Genomic DNA, 20148 nt, shown 5'->3' on the forward strand with positions numbered 1-20148 from the left:
AGTCCAAGATTGCAGGCAGAACCCTTACGGAAGTCCCATGTACGTACTTGCAGGCACTCTGGGCCCTGATAATGATGATGATGCAGGTTAGACCTCAGTAAAGGGGCATCAAAGATCGTTGCTGTGGAATTTTTTTTAACGATGGGTCATGTTAAAAAGTACGTTACCAACGCTCGAATTCTCCCGACTGATGGCCAAACATTACTGACAGATAAGTTAAGAGAATTGGGTCGTAGATCAAGACAATATAACCCAGCTGATTTCGCTATTTTGCATGACCGGTCTTCTAATTTTCTGAGGAGAAATAAAACCTTGATTTTACTCTTGAAAAATTTAACAAGCTACGGGCAAGAGAAAAGAACAAACTGCGGCACCTGCAAAGAAAAAATTTATTCAAGCTCTATCATTCGAAGTAAAATTGTAACTGCGGTAAAAAGTACAGTTACAAAGATACCTTAGTACTTGACATTGCATAGTGATTGCAAAGAATTTTGAACATTCGTAGCAAACAGCTGACTTATCCCTTCACGCATTTGTGCGCGCTAAATTCGTCCTCTGCTAGAGATCGACATGAAAATTCCATACTGATGAGGTTGCGGTGTAGAGCTCCATACAGTGTCTCTGATTGGTTCTTACTTGCGCGTTGAAATGCAAATTTGCATGGATCTCTGAGGAGTTACATCATTAATAAAGTGTGAAACTTAATTTTTGGATGAAATCTCTGGTGTGTACAGAGCAAATGACAAGTTGAGCATGAAAATAAGGCATTTGTTTGCTGAACCTAATAATTTGTTATATTAGACTAAAGTTCAGTTTTCTCTTTAAAAGATTGCGTGTCATCTTCTTCGCCAGTAACTTCCTCTCCGGCACCTTCCTCTTCCTCCTCCTCTTCTTCTTCATCGTCATCCTCATCTCCATCCTCACCCCCTCCCATCGCCTGTTGTCCCAGCTGAGATTTAATCTGCTCTGCCAGCCTCTCTGCTGCTCCAGGATCATTAATATCCACATTCATTCTCTGGATGCCATCATCCTCCTGTGGTAGGGGAGGCTCTCTTTTGACTTCCTGCTTCATGTTGTTGAAGCTGTACTCAAATGGTTCTTTTGGTTTTACACTTCGGTCCACACCTTCGCACGCCCTTGACAGTTTGTAGCATATTTCCTGTTCTGTGTCCTCTACCCTCTCGATCAATAACTGTTCTATCTCTTCTTCGTATTTATCTGTGTTGATAAGCAGAACATTTATAAACTAAACAGATCAGCTTTTAATTTTCTGGTAACCATTTATTTATTTTATCTTGACATCACTTAAAAAAAAAAACAGAAAACAAAACTTACATTACTAACGATACTTAATTAGTTGTATAATTTCGCACAAGTCAATTTACATTTATGAAAAATGCAATAACATATTATTTGATAACTCACCTATTAAAAATTTGCAAACTTTAATTGTAGTTGGTGGTGATAAATCGTATGTTTTAAAATATTTTGATTGGCAAATGTCTTCCATTGCATCTACCACTTGTACCTCTCGTAGATCTGATGTTTTCTTCGCTAACAACTTGTCCATTTCTAAACAATGAATGACATTCTGTAAATATTGTTTGTTTGTTTGTTTGTTTAATTTTTTTATATGGGGGGGGGGGGTTGCAAGGGGGTGGGGATGGATGTAAGTATAGCATCAATAACCCATTATGTGAATTTATTTCAGTTTGCTTTGTTTTTAAATTTACATGGTGGTTTTTCTTTGAGATAAATTTTAAACCCTGATGATTGCTGCTGAAGTGCACAGATTTTCATTTCTCATCTTTTTCTCTTAGCCTGGAATGTCAATAATTTAAATTTTTAATAACCAAATGACATAAAGGGCTGTATTAAGTAGACTACTGGCAGTCGCTCTTTACTTTAAGGTTGCATTGAATGCTGTGCCCATGTCTCAACCCAATCCCTTCTAGTTCAAAACCAGGTTTGAAACATTTTGCCTCATACTCCCTGCATTATTTTGAGAAAAAAATAGACTGCCAGCAGTCTACTACAACAGGAGACTTGCAATCTAGGGATATTGTTTTTTACATGCCAAAAAAGTAATCATTTGAAATTTGCTGAAGAAATGGCATAGAGCCGCAGTTAGCTTGGGGCAATTCACAACACAAAAAGACAGGTAGAGAAAACGAATCAATAAACTTTCTTGATCATCACAAACAAAAATCCAAATCCATATAATAGGAGATTAAATTGAAGTAAAAATAAAGTGGTATTTACCTTTCGCAAAACTGACACAACATGAACAGTAAACTCCTAAAAAAGGAAGAAAATTGCAATTTAAATAATTCATTTAGAACCTTTCTTTATCCACTCCATGTGAGGATGCCAAAACATATTCTCACACTTCATCTGATTGGCTAATAGAGCCACGTAACCATAGAACAACAATAACAGGATTTGCGATTGGCTCAAAGGTGGTCTTCAAAGGAGTGCCAATTGGCACTCTTCGGCTTTCAGAGTGATTACAAGTGAGTGCTTGGCACTCTTAGGCCTTAAAGGGTTAAGGCCAAAAATTAATTTAAAAAATGAAACAAGCAATTGTAATATTTATAAGACTTCAGATTTAAAGGATCTTTCACCACCATTATATACAAAATCATGTAAAAAAACTGGTTTAAAAAATTAAACCATGATGACTGGGGTTTTGTACAAACCTTGTGACATATCTGGCGGTGTTGGTATGTTGCCAGATACAGGAAGACAGAGTAACAGAAGCGCTGCAAGTCTTAATAGTACATCCATTTTCAGACCTGAAAATAAGTTGAAAAGATTGAATGTCTTCAACTGTCTGATCTATATTAACTCAAGAGTTCTCAAGTCCAATGAACTTAAATTACAAGAAGCAGCTTATCTATAGATATATTTAGTCCTATATAAATAAAGCCTTCTAGTTTACTGTCGATTTCATTTGTAAACTTGGCTTATTTCAATTGGCTAACAAGAACTAATAGTTATAGTCAAATATCGTTAATAAATAAATATAAATTAAACAGGTTTTCTTCTATGGATTTTCACTAAAAATATGGCCTGCAATCAATTTGCAGAAATATGCTTTGCAGATAAACTTTTAAGATATCTATAACCAATTACTGCTGTGTTTAATTTACAATATATAATTTATTTCAGATAAGGGCAAGTAATGGGTAATGGCAAAGAATCTGTTCCCACCAACTGCTTTCTCACCATGCAATTTTATTTACTCTGTAAATGATATTACAACAGTTGAGACTTACTGTTTATTGGGTTTTGTTTCAATAGTCATTGCATTGTGCCTAATACAACATATTTAACAAATTTGACTCTAATTTATGTGTCCAATATTTGTATTTCATTGTGTACAAAATTTCTAGTTTAGGCACGGGGCTCTTAATTGAACACAAATGTTTTGGAAGTGGAAATAACCAGGAAAATTCCAGGAATAACCAGGAAAAAAGCTACAGTAGATTCTCACATGTTCACCTGTTAAAAATGGTGGGTCCATGAAAAAAAATGATGGGTCCATGAAAAGGTCTACAGTATTTTACATAATTTAAAATGAATTTGTGAACTGAAAGTGAAAATAGAGCAAGAGTTTCACTAAATATTATTTGCCCTTAATTTTGGACTATTTTTTTTTTTTTCATGAATCTGTACTCAAGTCTCCTGTGAATTGCAGCAAAGTAATACAACAAAGCACTTTCAAGTGATAAATAATTCAAAACTTGAGGTTTAAAGAATTAAAGTACAAAAAGAAAACAAATCCAGTAACCTAGTATATTATATGAGCTTATATACATATTTTACAATCTAAATTAAGGTCAGGGTTATAGTTCAGTGATGTGATTTCATCAGTGCATATCCCAAATTTCAGTTTGCCCACCCACGGATAGCCAATTTCGGTATAACCTCTTACAGGGACGAGTCAATTAATGTAAAACTATCCGGCTACCAACAAAGATAAGCTAAGGAATCTTTCCACAAAATTATAACAAGAACGTTATTAGAGACTCACAAGCGGGAAGTTATAGCGAAAATAAACAAAAGATCTCTTTCAGATCTCTGGGCACTTTGTCTAAAACCAAAAATCGTTTACGCCCGCAGCAGATTCGTACACGTAGGAATCAATTACTAGTAAACCCTTGGGTTGAAATCCGAAATTTGTACGCGCGAAAGGCAACCGGGGTTAACAACTCTAACATTGATTTTGGGCCACTCGGAGATTGCAAAAGATAATTGAAGAAAGAAAACAGGCCAAAATTCGAACTTTACCTGAATCGACTTTATTCCAGCTGCGAACCAGTGTGAGCGGGATGAGGCACAACGGAGATTCTGGTGACAATCAGATTACATGTAATTGAAAGAATAAAGAAACACAAATCGCCAGGCGATATTTTATAACACCGTGGGATACTGGGACCTAGTAAAGATATTATATCCGGGTTCTTTACAAATTTTCTCCGACAGGATTTGTGTTTATGGATTAGATTTTTTAGTAAATTTCTTCTTTGAGAGTTAGGATTTCGTGATGGCGGGGGTTCAAGTCAAAGAGGGAGAATATACAACGACAATTTATGGAATGGTAAGTTATTTTTGCGTTAAATTTATTGTGATAAAATGATCGCTGTAATTTATTGACAGCGGTTGCTCGGGAACAAACTGAACTTTGTAAACATCGTGACAATTAAAACAGAATATTCTACCATTAAACAGTCCTTCCTGCTAATCTTAAACCTTTCGTAAAATAAATTTGCATTAAGTTATACCTTCGTTATTCAAGAATACAGGAATCAGTTTTTTTTTTTTTATTAGGCATTGCATCACGAGTGCAATAAATATGGTTGCACAAGCATGTATTATTAGTGTAAAGATAGGGCTACTAATTTAGTTTCCTTCTGAAAAAGAAGATCGTAGAAGAACGGGACATTTCATTTTTTTTTTTTTATCCGCACCGGTCCTATGGAGGAACAGATTCTGACACTTAAGTTTTTGATGTTGGTCCTTTGAATTTTTGCACGCAGGAAATGTTTAATATTTTGTTGGCATCCTTGAGAAAATATTTCGACAGGCCCTGTGCCAGAGGTTCCCCCCCCATTGGAAGGGGGGAGGGGAGTATTGGAAGGGGGTATGTGGATATAAAATGGAATGTCCCAATATTTGTGCCAATCCATGTTGGAGGAAGTGTTGAGGGAGAAAACTCGTAATACATACTAGTCATCCTTTATTTTAATTATCTTGTAGATCAAAAATCAAAAGTTCCATGAAGCTATTCAAATCCTGTCACAGGAGTTGGAAAACCATCCTAAGGTACATTTTCTGTGAGCTTGTACTGGTTATTCCTTAACTCTTATCTATTTGGTTCGCAAGTTGTGCAATTGATTTATTATCTGATTTTACTGATTTTAATTTTAGTCCAGAGCAGCACTGTCTCTGTTAGGATACTGCTACTTTCAGGTTCAAAGCTTTGATGCTGCATCTGACTGGTAAGTCACAAGCCTTGAGCTCACGAAGGGGGTACTCCTATGTGGAAAGGTTGGGGATGCTTGTTGTCTTGCTTTGGGATGTAAATGACAGATTTCACTCTCACTTAAGGTGTTCATGATGAAAGACCATGAAATGCCAGGTGTCTATTACAGTTGCACTGGAAAAAAATAAAGAAAAGTGCTGTTTTTCCATTTCAAAGTGGCATCTTTTAGGGATCATATAAGGCTCAAGTCATGTCCAGATAATATGGTTTTTTTTGGGGGGGTTTTCTGCAATTCAAATTTTCTGACGAGTATCCTTGACCTTTTCACATGATAATCTCCTCCCTTTGTGAGACTGGTCATGTTGCATACCCTGTATTGAGATTTCTTGTTGATGTCTCATGGTCAAACCAGGTCTGTAGAAATATACTGTCCTAAGGTGAAAGCATGACTGTACAAGATACTTTGTGCGAAAGAGTACTATTGTTGAGAAACACAGTGGAACCCTGTCTATGCAGTCACCAACGGGCCAGAAAAATCTGGCCATAATTAATAACATGTTGGCTGTATTAACAGTGTTGTCATAAGGGGGTTCCATGGTATGGTAGTTCTGTATATGATTAATATAGATAGACAAGTTAGAAAACAACTGACAAAATCGTAAAGTATTCAAAACATTATGTTGTTCAAGAAAGCTTTAATGGATAGTGTTATTTGTCTTTCTATACATGTAGCTATGGCCAGCTGACACAGATACATCCCGAAGTTGACGAATACAAGTTGGCCTATGCTCAGGTTTGTTGGATTGCTAAACACCTGACATTAGTTCTTTTCCTTTTCCTGATTAAGTCATAGAATTAAATGTGAAATCATACATACATGTAGTTGAACATGGCTCAAATTTTTACTCCATGACAAGTGTGTACTGTCTAACAAAATGATCTTGTAGACTGTACATGGGATGTATGATAAGGAATAATCTGATGGTAAATGATTGATAATGTTGAATACTTCACTGTACTATTGTGATAGGCAGGAAAAAATTCCTATCAGTTCTAAAATTTTTTAAATTCTTTGAATTAATATTATTATTTTATTGATAAGTATTTTTGTTGACATTTTACAGAATTTGTTTTCCTTTGCAGTCTTTGTACAAAGCATTCATGTATCCAGAAGCGATGAAAGCAACATTTCAGATTGAAAATCCTACATACCATTCAAAGGTAAGGAGGTTTGAGATAAATTATTACTGCAGATTGTTTTAATTTTATTTATTGAAATATACTAGGCACAATAAATTAATTGTTTACAAGGTCTACACTTTGGCCAACTGCCCCCTACTGCCAATGTGTAGTAATTCCAATTCTGGAAGTCTTACTCCAGATTCATAGTAGTTGTTACATGTATATCCCAACAATTGCCTGTCTGTGATGCTAAAACTCTTACAACATACATGTCCATGTACCCTTTTCTGATATGATGCAAGTGACCATCATCTGTAAACATTTCATTTTTTTACATATCCAATTTAGCCTCATTAGTACAGTTGGAAAAACATTGTTAATTTTTGCAATATCTGTTTTGTTCTGTAATGTAAAGGTCCTGAAACTCCAAGCTGCTATAAAGTATGGAGAAGAGGATTTACAAGGGGCCAAGGTACACAAAAAATAATACTAACTAAAGTAAACAGTGTTTTCAGAAATGTCATTTTAAGACACGTGCTACTCTGGGAAACAAATTTAACACCACTTAAACTCCTATTCATGGCCCATCAGGTCAACTGTACAGCTACAGGAGATAGGGATACGACATATCAGGGCTCGACTTTCAGGAAAAAACCTTTGGGCCAGCTGGCCCCTAGTTTTCAGATTTACTTGCTAGCATAAGTATTTCAGTGAAAAGCATGAAAAGTTAGTCGCCAGTGAAAAAATTTGGTTGTATTGGGGACCCCAGTGGTCACAACATCGAGCTCTGCCTGTTTTTGAGGATTGAGGATTTGTTCTTTAGTCCTCACCTAGTCCTCACCTGTTTAGCTTTCAGATATCAATGTAATTTTTTTTTGTTGTATTGTAACTCATAGAGTATGGTGGAGCAGTGTCCTGCCGATGATCCTGATACAGAAGTTAATCTAGGATGTCTTCTTTACAAGGTAGTGAATTGTCCAAACCTTCACTCAGGCCAAAAAGCTAGTCTTAAACCATGTGTCAGTGTGATTTTACATTAAATTTTAATAATGCATCTTGCTGTGTTATTTTAACTTTTTCAGGAGGGACGATATGCTGAGGCATGTCAGAAATTCCAGACTGCAATGAATATTCTTGGATATCAACCAGGTATTGTTTGAGTGTTGAAATGAACTAAACAATAATTACAAAAACAATGAGTTACATGTTAAATTGTCTCAGTTGATACCTGACTTGATCAACACTGCATCTTATTCAGTTCAGTTGTTCTAGCTGATATTGTTGAGTTTTCTCTTTTCAGATCTGTCGTACAACATAGCACTGTGTTTTTACAGCTTGAAGCAATATGCACCTGCACTGAAGCACATTGCTGACATAATTGAGAGAGGAATCAGAGAGCACCCAGGTTAGAGATAATATTGTTTTGGACACATTTTTATGGCATGTACCTAGCTAAGTACATTTTTCTGAAAGGAGATCTTTGCCAAAGTCATTCTGTGCTGAAATACATCTTGTACCACTTAAAATACATGTAGATATAAATATATTATTTTTTTATAACATCAAAAATCTATATGTAGTGAGTTATAGATTGAACCCAGTGTTTCATAACAGCATGTTCAAAAATTGTAACTCAGTTGTTAAATTAAAGACATTTATGGTAAGAATAGTTCGTGTAGTCAACTGTGTTAACACTGTCAATTCAGACCTGCCAACTCTCCTGGTTTCCCGGGAGTCTCCAAGTTTTCATCAAATCTCCCGGTCTCCCGGTTAGAGCACCAGATCTCCTGGGAGCTACCTACCGTGGCTCTTTTTAATTTTTTTTTCATTAATTTTGTTATTTTCAAGATTTCAAAAAGGAAAATAGAACAGGAAGGGAATTTGTTGCTCTTATTTGAGCTGCTCTCAATCGGAAACCGTAAAACAGAACAATCAAATTGATATATATTTAACGAGTATCCTAACTGGTCAGAAATCAACCAATCAAATTGCACAATACATGGTACAAAATTGGCAAGATTTCTAGCCGTCTCCAGGTTTTTGTACTCTGGGGGTTGGCAGGTATGTGTCATGGAATTGTCAGTCTACAAATTGGACATTTGTCAGAAAAGAGAACTATTTCATTCAATCAGTATTCAACATATTTGACTGTGTCATCTCTATTCTGTTTTATATACTAATGTCTTACAGATTTTAATAGTCTGACACATGGCACTGTTTCTGTTATTGTTTTGAATATTAGAATTAAGTGTTGGCATGACAACAGAAGGTATTGAGGTCAGAAGCGTGGGGAATACCAAGGTACACTGTTAACATATTAGTCATGCATTAATAATATTTAAAAATTGTATCAATAAGACCAATTTCCATAAAATAATCATTGAAGCTTTACAAACATAGAATAAAAAAAGAAGAAAACTTGACCTAAAAGTCATAAATTTACAACCTAATTGCCTAACCTCTAATAAGATTGTGTTCAAGATCCTAACCTGTAGAAATATTAAGAATGTTAGGTTATATGACAGTGCATTGTCCTGGGAAGATGTGAGTCTCTGAGGCTGCAGAGTAATTTGAATAAGTTCCTGGGCGAGCCTTTGCTGGCCTGGGTTAAACCTCGTTTGAATGTACAGGCTGCAGTTACAGACTTGGCATTGCAGAGGTTTTTATTTCAGGGCTTCAAGTCGAAGATTTCTCAGCTCAGTTCTCCTTCTGTGAGCACATAGCTTTTGCAGAGCTGTTAAATGTACAAAGCAGACACAGACTAAAATGGTTTTTATTTTTCTATCTTTTACAGGTCTTACATGAAACTGCTCTGATTGAAGCATTCAACCTTAAAGCAGGGATTGAATACCAGCTGAAGAATTGTAAGATGACAATTTTTGTTATCTCAGACAACCAGATGACTGTCAATTTGAGCAGTGAGAAAATGTATATAGTTTCCACTGAGTTGGATAAGTTACAAAAAGTGAATATTCAGACATTTATCTGAAACATTCTCCCAAAACACTAACTTTCTTAGTTTGTAATGTGTAAATATCAGCTACTACTGTATCCCTTTAGAATAACTGTGCCAAACTTCCTAAAACTACCTGGGACTGATTTATTGGTGTTGTTTTTTTAACTTCAGTTGATTCTGCCCAGGAGGCTCTTACTGATATGCCTCCAAGAGCTGAAGAGGTGAGAAAAAATGAAATACTCTTGCTAACTTACTGTGTATCACATTCAACCATTCATCTAAAAGCCAACAGGAATGATGTGTAATGTCGCATTTTGAGTTGCTTATTGCTTGAAAGCTTATAAAATTGTTTCATGATGGTTTACTTTTATTAAAGCTAATATTAAATTTTTTTGAAAGTCAGGGGGTTGGGTTTCTAAAATTTATGATATGTAAATACAAGGGTGGATCCAGGATTTCTCAAGATGGCGTGGCTGGTAATTTGGGGTAATTTGCAGAATCAATGGAGCAATTGCCCCCAAAATGTTGCAATTTGAGAATTGAAACCTAATTTAAAACAGTTACAACAGAAATACTAGCAATGCCACAAACTTGAAATTATGATGAGGTGCCTGCCCAGAGTTTCTGCCTTTATTTCAGCCAAAATAGTCACAATTTTAATTTGTCTTTCCTCCAAACTTCAAAGGAACTTGACCCAGTTACATTACATAACCAAGCCCTAATGAACATGGAGGCAAATCCAACACAGGTACAGTCTGATTCTAAGACTTAGTTTCTTATGATTTATGGTTAAACAGACAGACAGAGAGACTCACATACAGACACATACACAGACAGACCCATATACAGACAAACAGACAGCCAGCCAGACAGACAGACAGACACAGAGAGATTAACAGGCGGTCACATGAATAGTTTGCAGATGACAATGATTCTTTGAGCAAATTTTTACTGCTTGAAACCAGGTTTATTTTAAGTGTTTTTTTAGGTTAATCAGTTTATGTGTGACAGTATATTTTCAACCATTTCAAATAGTGTAACCAAACATACCATGTAAAGAACACTAGGATAAAATAGACACTGAACATGCAAAAAACAGAATCCCGAAGCCATAAACTGGTGTAATATGGGATTAACAAGAACCTTTTCTTTGTTCATTGCAGGGATTTGAGAAGTTGCAGTTTCTGTTACAGCAAAATCCATTCCCTCCAGGTTAGAGTTCCTCATTTATTTTCATGCATCAGCAACCCATGATGGGCTGTGCAACCCCTTAGGAGTCTCTGATACCTTATATGCTGGTTCTACTCTTTTCAGAGTTTACTTTAAAAAGGTACGACTGAAAACCTTTGGAACCTCTAAGACTAAGATATACACTTTGATTGCATCTAGCCTGTGTACTGCACAAATGATCTTAGAGAAGCCCTCTGCTATTTTTTGAGTAGACAGCTGTGCATTATAGCATTAGGCTAAATTATTTTTCATTTATCATTGTTTATTATTTGCTGAAATTCTGTTTTACCTTTGCAGAAACATTTGGGAATCTCTTGTTACTTTATGCTAAGTACCAGGTAAGATTAAAGCAACAGTAAACCAATTAAGGTAAATTTACACCTGCAGACAGACCATGGTCTCAGTAAAAGAGGCTGTTGATCATCCAGTGTGTTTAAAAAGCCCTTGATAATATCACAACAGTATTTTTTGAAATCAGGAACCACTCCATTACCTTGTGTAATTAAAATCTTAACACATTAGGGGTTATTAACTAATATTGATATTAATTTTTGTTTCTGTTGAAGTATTTTGATCTAGCTGCTGATGTGTTGGCTGAGAATGCTCACCTGACTTATAAATTCCTCACACCAGTAAGTTGGCCTGTTTATGAGTGTTGTAACTTTCTCACAAGTTTAATAAATCGCTGACAAACAATGGAGTCACTTAGCTATGGTTTCCATAGCAAGAAGTGGCTAGACTGTTCACAGCCTCCCTGTTTTTCAAGCAAAGAAAAAGAAAGAAAAAAAAAAGTGACCGAGCGAAGCACGAGGGGGTGGGGGTGGAGAGACGAGTAAAGCGAGCCAAACGTGGTCCCCTCCTACCACCTACCCAGTCGAGCCTCCCGCTTTACGCTAACATCCAGTTTTCTTGTGATTCTATCCACGTGTTCAATGATGTGAGAAAATGAAGGGCTTTGAACAGTCTAGAAGTGGCTTCATGTAAGAACATCAAAAGAAGCATTCTTGGTCATTTCTGTTGCCTTTTTTGACAAAAAATTCTGGGAAGTTCATTGAATGCTTTGGTGAAAGTTATTTTCTTGCTCAGGCTTATGCACACTAAGATTTGTTTGATGGATTTGTTTTTTTGTCTCTGTACAGTACATGTATGACTTCTTGGATGCTATGATCACACAGCAGACATCTCCAGAAGAGGTTTGTATTCAGCTGCTAATGTTGCATTTTCAACAATAGTCAGTTTTTAATGTAATTCAAACTGAATAGATATTAACTTGCACTGCAACGTGCCAATAAAGTTTGGCGAAAAACAGCAATTATGTTGAATTCATCTTCATCCGTGGATTTCAAAGTAAGGACGTTTTCCCGACCAATCAGATATATAAAAAGTTGAAAAACGTAATTGTCACTTGGCCCGTATCACTGTTTCTGCTCCTTTAGTTGATTCCGTTTTGTTTGATTTGTTTACTGTTAGTAATCTGCTTTTCAGTTTTGTTTTTTGACGCAGCTTTACATGAGCTTTTGTATATTACTTTATTTTGCCCTTCTATCATCAAAGGTGATCTTCAACTGAGCAGGATAGGAAACTGTAACTACATAAAACCAAGTCATTTATGCAATGTTGAAACCTAGAAACTTTGCTAAAGGTCGACTGACTGATACACCTATGCGTTGAATACATTTGCAGGCATATCGGAAATTAGATGATATGGCCACAAAACAGACAGAAACCTTGAGGAAACTTACCAAACAGGTTAGTGGCTTGTTGGAAAATACAAAACAGTAAAACAACCAGAGCTAGAAGTATAGAGTGTTTCCCTGTTACCGGAAAAAGCTATTTTGAGGAATCTGCCATCAATTTAGTATGCCACTGATTACCTTGATCAGGTCACATTAAGCAGTAACGGTTTGATTAATTTGCACATGACAGAAACCCCTTAGAAAAAGGGTTGGCAGGGGGTGGGGGGGGGGGGGGGTGACTAAAGATGGAGAAATAGAACTTTAATACAATAATTCGTTATGGGAAAGGTTGAAAACGAGAGGCTCACGCTTCGAAGTACTACTGCCAATTCCTTTTATTCCGGTATTCATAACATTTATGATATTGTTGGTAGGTTCAGGAGGCAAGACAGAACCACGATGATGACACTGTGAAGAAAGCTGTCAATGAATATGATGAAGCACTTGAACGGTGTGTAACATTGCTTTTTCTTTCGTTTCATGTTTCAACAAAAGTCTGCTTTGGTCGTCATTCAGTGTTTATCCCAAAGTGTTATTTCTGTTGCCATGTCTGCTACAAACATTGTTTAGATGGAATCGTAGCCTCTTAGAGAACTGACTTTACACTCGTAGTTTTCTAAGGTTTCTTAGCTGCACAATCTGTGACTTCCTCACTCCTGAATTGCACGTGTTTGTTACCAATTCAGATGAGTTCTAGAGTTATTGCGTGATTAACTCATTTAATTTTTTTGTAGGTACATCCCGGTATTGATGTCTCAAGCTAAGATCTACTGGGATCTTGACAATTATGCACAAGTAGAAAAGGTAAGTGATAATTATGAACCACTGCGCGCTCGTATTGGCTTAAATATGTCACGTGCAGGGCGCGTGTCAGGTGCGATGTACTGGGATCTTTAAAATTATGCTACACGAGTAGAAAATATTTAATAAATCATAATTAGTTACTGTGAACGGATAGCTTTGTATGTAAGTACTAGTGAGTAAAGGAATTGTGTTTTATCTACAGATATTCAGAAAGTCTGTTGAGTTCTGTAATGAACACGAGGTCTGGAAGTTGAACGTTGCTCACGTGTTATTTATGCAAGTAAGAATAAATTAACGCGGCCTTATAGATTACAAAAGAAGTAGTCGAAACTCTGGTAATCATCAAAATATTTCGACATGAAACACAGCCCTTAAAAATCATTCTTATGTAACAATCTCACAGTCCTTCGTCTAGGAAAACGATAGACTGTCTACAGATCCTCTTTTTTGTCTTGAGTTCGTCGAGATCGCAAGCTCAGCAAAATATCAACCCGGCGCGTGGGATAACGGAAGAAGTTGGGGCTGGAAGAAAAATAACTCGTGGCAAAAAAAGTTAACGTCTGTGGAAAGACTAAGAAAAAGACTGAGGTTAAAGGCAAAAAATCTCGTTTCGAGGCTTGTATCTTTACGTTTCAGCAATAATCAATCCTTGTTTTCTCTTTAACTTTCCGCTTATGTAAATATGTAAATAAAGGATCTGATCATCTTGGGAGAGGGTTGACTGAACACGAAATTCTACCAAGGAAAATTCTGGAAAATGTATGAGAAACAGTCAGATGAATTTTACTGTTCATCATTGGATTTTAGGTTAAGGTGTTTGTGCACTTAGGCATATTTGTACTAAGGTTATCTTTTTTTTCACAGGAAAATAAATACAAGGAGGCTGTTGGTTTTTACGAACCGATCGTTAAGAAACATTACGACAATGTAAGTGTTTCTTGCAAGCAGCGCAGAGTGCCGTTGATGGGAAATTTTGTAAAAAGGTTCCCTCTAGCACTTGGTCCCGTTCAGTTAGTTACCCACTAACGGCGGCGTTTTTCAGAGGCATTAGGGCGTTAAAGAAAACCACGACGGCAACGGCAACGGGAACGTCGCTAAACAAAAGGTTTAATGAGCAAAACAATGGTTGTGCACGTGTGTTATAAATCTTTGTACATTTCTTTGCCGTCCTCTGCAAAACAACAACGTGAAATGACTAAATTCTGCGTTGTCTGGAGAACGTGAACGACAACGGCTAATTTTTTAAATTTATATTCCGAATTTAACACAGTGTTCCATATCCAGTTTCGAGGTAATTTTGGCAGTGAGAAACAAACTAAATGACTCTAGGATATCGCGAGATTCGTAGGTAAAATAAAAGTTCATTTTTTAACCGACGTTGTCCTCGGCGTCGCGGTGTTGGTTTCTTAAACTGCCTAATTGCTTTGCAAGAAGACGTGCTCTTATGTCCGATGCTGATGTGATAACTTTCGGAATGCTCTGGTATAATCTTACTATGTTTGATTTGTAAATGAGAATAGGAACCTCTTCCAGTGCTTTTGCGGCAAAGGTCCTCTACTTGATCGAGCTAGTGATCAAGTTCACTTGTTGTGGGTCAATATTTAGACAAGGAATTTGTGAATTCAAAGAACATTACAATAAATGAATTGGTTCAGTCCCAATCCTGTGGAAAAAAAGTATAGCTTACTTTTTTCCTCGATCCTTTCTCAAATATTGCGGTTGTTTTATTTCCCAGATCCTCAGTGTTAGTGCTATAGTGTTGGCGAATCTCTGTGTGTCATACATCATGACCAGTGCCAACGAAGAGGTTAGTCCACTGTCCATTCTGTTGTGTTGAGTCTTGGACAAGACACCTTCCTCGGCTCGGGATCTAATCTTGGTCAAGTCTTTCTGTCGTGCTCTTAAGCTTGAGCCTTTTCTCAAAAGACTTCTTTGTTTTGTTTTATCTTAGGCGGAGGAATTAATGCGAAAAATCGAGAAAGAGGAGGTAAGGGCACACGAGTTTTCTTTTCGATTGGATTTTTGAAAACGTTTTTGATTTTGTCATGAAATTGTCTGTGTATTTGCAGGAACAAGTTGCTTATGATGATCCTGATAAGAAGATTTATCATCTTTGTATAGTTAACCTTGTTATCGGGTTAGTTTCTATATATTACATGTTTTACGCATAACTACCTATAACGGTAAACAATGGAATAACTCTTTGTCCGGAGGTTTAATGCGCGATTACCATGCCAATACCAAATTAACGTGAAATTTGTTTTCGGTTTTTCAGCGAGGGTTGTTATTGATATGTTTTATCTGGCTGTTTTGAGCGCCTCGGAACATCCTGTTAATATAAGAGAGATTAAACTTTTATTCCTTGATAAGCGTTTGTCAAATTTCGAACAACTGGGAACTAGTTGTCAATTTCAGCAAACTGAATGATGTCTTACTAATTTGCCGAGTGGCTGGTGGTAGACGACCTACGCGACCGATACATAGTCTAAGAGAGTGACTATCGTCACTAAGGTGGAAAAAATCTAACTGCTGGAAACTGTTTTCAGCGCCACCTTAACGGAGGTCAAAGACTTCAAGACTGCCTTTCTGTTAGCCTGTATTGTCACGGTATTGCTTGCGACGAGCGTAGGTTACTCACAGAGACAGGCAGGGCTGGCGCGCGTAAATCGCGAAGCGCGGGATAAAATGACATGAGCCTAATAACGATTGTTGATTGGCTTATAATACTGGAGCCTAATCACTACGACATTGTGAAAGGATGAAAAAGCAATAGCTTTGCCTTGGTTGAGTAGCCGAGGTTGCACGTATTGTAGCAATGAATTACCGAAACTCACGGAAAAATCAGTTGTGTTCGAAAATCATGTTAAGAACTGTCTGTCCTAATGAACACTGTTTTTTCTTTTATAGCACCTTATATTGTGCCAAGGGAAACTACGAATTTGGAATCTCCAGGATTATGAAAAGCTTGGAACCTTATAATAAGAAGGTACGCTACCCCAGTGGAAAACTTGACTTTCTGACATTTACTTTAGAAAATTGTTTGCGTATATAAGAAGTGTGATGTCACAAGTTTGCAATCTTTCTTTATAATTTCATTTCAGCTTGGAACAGATACATGGTTTTACGCTAAGAGGTGCTTTTTGTCGCTCTTAGAGAATATGGTGAGAAACGAAGTTTTCTCTTTCCTACTGTAAACACACGTTTGAATCAGAGCTTTAAGGCCCTATACCGTTATAAATGACGCGATAAACTTAAAAAGGCTCTTGCCAAAGTTTTTCAAGTTTACCGGAACGCAAGCCGTTTTAATCTTCTCCAATTTTGCCAATTCATCTGTCTTTTCTGTGTTTGTTTAGTTCTTTGAAATTGCCTAACATAGCGCCTCTGATTGGTTGATTTTCGCGGAAGTAACGGCCAATAAGAAACCAGAATTGAGCGTGTGAAAAGAAACGTACGTTCGTCCGGAGTAGACTAGCGACATTCCTTAACTGTGCACGTCTTTCCAAATATCCTGTAATCAGTGTTTGGATTTTAATCATTTCTTTTTCCCGTACAGGCCAAGCATATGATCATGTTGCGGGACAGTGTGATCCAGGACATCATTCAGTTTTTAGAGCATTGTGAAGGTAAATGTCTCAGTGGATAGAATCCGTCATCAGACTACTCCAAATTATCAGTACGCCGTATTGAGTCCCTCTCTTATTTTTTTTGTCGCTCTTCGTACTGAGTATTCTTTATATTCATGCGCCGCGCGTTTTGCACTTGAAGGTTGACTTGTGTGTGTATTTATATTTTTTAGTCTACGGTAAAAATGTTGCCGCAGTGGTCGAACAGCCCTTAGAGGAAGAAAAAATGCACCCAGGGAAGAACACAGTCACGTTTGAGGCCAGAGAATTAAAAAGCTTGTTCATGCGCTTAGTTTGACAAACGCTCTCAAGTATGGTATCCAGTGATCGTCGTTACGTTTACCTTAACAAAAGCTAAAAAAAGTCACTTCTGGCTATTGAAGCAAACGCAGATGGAAACGAGATATTTACGGCTGCAAATTGAGCTAATCCAGGATTTTATTTCAGCTTTATGACTTTTCAGTAAAGATTTTTGTTTACATTTTTGCCATTAAACTGATCTCCTTAGCACTGGAAAACACTTTTAGCCAAGAACATTTTAACTTGGAGTGACGTTCGATCCTGGATTTGTTCCTATCGCTTTTCAATATCCTGGCCAAAAACTCCAAGGGTAAACTTACAACCGGCCCCAAGCGCGTGAAAACGCGCAACAGGCGCCAAGCGCGGGGAAACGTGCAACAGGCGCCAAGCGCGGGAAAACGCTCATAAACAGACTCGTTATTGGTTGGAGCAAAAGCGTGTTCGTTCTTATTGGTAGGAACACTCAAAAGCTTGGCCACTGCGAAACCAAAGCCACTAATTGTAGCTACTAAAGGCTCAGTGGTATTCACTAGCGCATGTGCGTTTTAGGAGATTTTCTAGCAAAAGACGCTGTTTATTAACGTCATACTGAGTCAGTGTATGTAGCTTAAGCTTCTGTCCTTCTCAGCGTAGCCAGTTTTTACTTGCCTTAGTTGACGAAGTAGTGACATGCAAATAAACTGGAAATGTATTCTCGTAAAGTGTAAATAAAGTCATTCTTCAGCTGTAGGATTCCTTTGTGACTTTCTACGATAACTGGTATGTTTTGGGAACAGTTTCAGATGCTTCCTGCCAATGACCAAGGGTACAAACGTATTTTTGTTTTAAAACATACGAAACAAAGCAGACCGATTGAGTTTAACAATCCTTTGCAACGACGGAAAGATAACGCAAGATCTTGGAACAAGTGTGCACTGAGGCGGGTGGCTCCCTAAAGCTTGCGCTGCAAAACTTGTTTTGATACGAAAAAAAAAAAATGCTTTAGAGATCTATCCAACTCATTCAACTTTTTGAACACAACGCTATTATATCATGAACGCCACAGTTTTTCATTCTTTCTTCTCCACCGATGGTATTGTTTTCCTCCATTAATTAAATAAAGAGACCACTGGCGTACAAACTATGTCGCCATGATATTAAATAATGTAGTGGGCTAGCGGCACTGAAACAAAGGATTCGATTTCTTTACTTTATTCGAGCCGACCGTGTGACTAGTGCCGGCTGCGTTATAGTCCAGGCGGGACCCCAGGAAGCTCCAGAACTCTACCCTGCCATGGGCGCAGCAGGAAGAGTTCAGTCAGCGTGAGTTCAAGAGGCCTGGACTATTTATTTAACTGAAGTTGGATGCCCTATCTATCTGTAAACCAATGGTTATTTTTCATAAAGCGGACACCGGTCCTTTGATCAGCTCGGCCGGATGAAAAGCGCGCGTCAGTGGCAGAGTTTTCCCTCTACGAGTGCCGCACTCAGATACACGCGCCCCCTGCATGTTTTGCATTTTGCATGTTCCCCAACACTGAATACAAACAGTAGCATTCGAAACAGCGCAATGTTGTGTAATTCACGGTCGCCAGTTTCACTTCACTGAGTTCATCAGAAATTCAGTTGTAGCTGGTGTTCTATTTTTGTCCAATATTCGTTGTTTGCTCTTAGCAGGGACCTTGCGTTCATGTTATATAGAAAGCACATTTTGCGGGCGAGCAGTTGTCGCGCAAGTTTGCATGTACTACATCAAAATATGTTCGTTTGGGAGATTTTTCAAGGGTGTTTCGGGACGAACAACTGTGGGTGCATGTGCGACACAAGAACGGGCCGAAAGCTGTGTGATCCGTCGGACAGGTTGTTGTTAGGGAATCTTTGATGTCACCTTTTAAGAAAAATAAAAGAAAGAAGAAAAAAACAAAAAGACTTGCAGCCATGCCGACAAGTTCAAACGAAAAATGAAGCGAACAAAAATAATTAATGCGCCCTTTTACAAAAGCCGGAAGCCGCAAACAAATTCGTCATTTTATCACCGTTGTAGGCTCGATTTCCGCCGCTTTCTCGAGTCCGGTCTACGTTCCTCCCCGAGAAGAGACGGCTAGACGCGTGAGCGGCAAAGCATGTCTGTGACGTATCTTCATAATGTAATTCTTGCGGCGCTTCAGGTGGCCGGAAATGTCATCTGATGACAATCATAGGCAGGCACACATGACGCCTACGGCTCGTAAAATTTGTGGCGTTTTTTCACATTATTGTTGCGGAAGGGCTTTACATGCTGTGTTCTATAGAAGAGTTTTTTTTTTTTTTTTTTTTTTTTTTTAAAGTAGAGCAGAGCTGTTTGACTATACTGTAGCAACTGTCATGTCAAAGGTCACAATATGTTGGTGTAAATGGTGTTGACACCATGTTTATGTTTTGCTTGTTCGGTTTGCTTTGGCTCATTTAAAAATTTAATTTTGTCTGGCTTTGTCAGAGACTGGTGTTGCTTCTCTTCAAGAAGACTAAGGTACACATCAATTTGACTGGGTGTTTTGTTTCTTGAAATCGATGTTTGCGTTTATTCCTCCCTTTGTTTACTTTGCTCGTTATCTCATATTCTGGTACCACATGATTCAAATATAGATTCTAACGTATAAGCCTGTTGACTATTTTTCGTGTTGTATATACTACTATGGTTTAGATCAGGCAAGATTTCATCAGTTGACGGTATTTGGTTAAATATCCCACAAATGCGATCGCACGTCACATCGAACAACTCCTTTGCTACTGCGAGAAAGCTAATTTATGCAGCCTGCTCGATTCAGGCAGGCAGATTTCTTATTGGTTGAAATTAACAATGCCAAGTCC

General features: G+C 37.6%; 2 protein-coding genes across 2 annotated transcripts; one reads left to right on the plus strand and one right to left on the minus strand.

Annotated features, from left to right (window-relative positions):
- Nucleotides 1-372: 372 nt before the first annotated feature.
- LOC149112696 (uncharacterized) lies at nt 373-4402 on the minus strand. The gene is made up of 5 exons (XM_089290624.1): nt 4294-4402; nt 2700-2795; nt 2263-2298; nt 1426-1572; nt 373-1218 (listed from the first exon to the last, which is right to left on the minus strand). The coding sequence occupies exons 2-5, from the start codon at nt 2785-2787 to the stop codon at nt 803-805; spliced, it is 687 nt and encodes a 228-aa protein (XP_089146750.1). The 5' UTR covers nt 2788-2795; nt 4294-4402; the 3' UTR covers nt 373-802.
- A 6-nt stretch (nt 4403-4408) lies between these two features.
- On the plus strand, nt 4409-18048 carry LOC110063420 (intraflagellar transport protein 70A-like). The gene is made up of 29 exons (XM_020770405.2): nt 4409-4603; nt 5263-5328; nt 5434-5504; nt 6221-6281; nt 6632-6709; nt 7086-7142; nt 7567-7635; nt 7753-7819; nt 7971-8075; nt 8913-8971; nt 9465-9534; nt 9798-9847; nt 10312-10374; nt 10790-10838; nt 11154-11194; nt 11423-11488; nt 11996-12049; nt 12540-12605; nt 12967-13043; nt 13327-13396; nt 13599-13676; nt 14261-14323; nt 15132-15203; nt 15348-15383; nt 15466-15533; nt 16304-16382; nt 16498-16557; nt 16950-17019; nt 17193-18048. Exons 1-29 carry the CDS (start codon nt 4550-4552, stop codon nt 17315-17317), a joined length of 1944 nt encoding a protein of 647 aa, XP_020626064.1. The 5' UTR covers nt 4409-4549; the 3' UTR covers nt 17318-18048.
- The last annotated feature ends 2100 nt before the right edge of the window (nt 18049-20148 follow it).

This window comes from Orbicella faveolata, unplaced genomic scaffold (assembly GCF_042242905.1).
Source record: "Orbicella faveolata isolate gen_17 unplaced genomic scaffold, um_ofav_v1 contig_2, whole genome shotgun sequence".
Lineage (NCBI taxonomy): Eukaryota > Metazoa > Cnidaria > Anthozoa > Scleractinia > Merulinidae > Orbicella > Orbicella faveolata.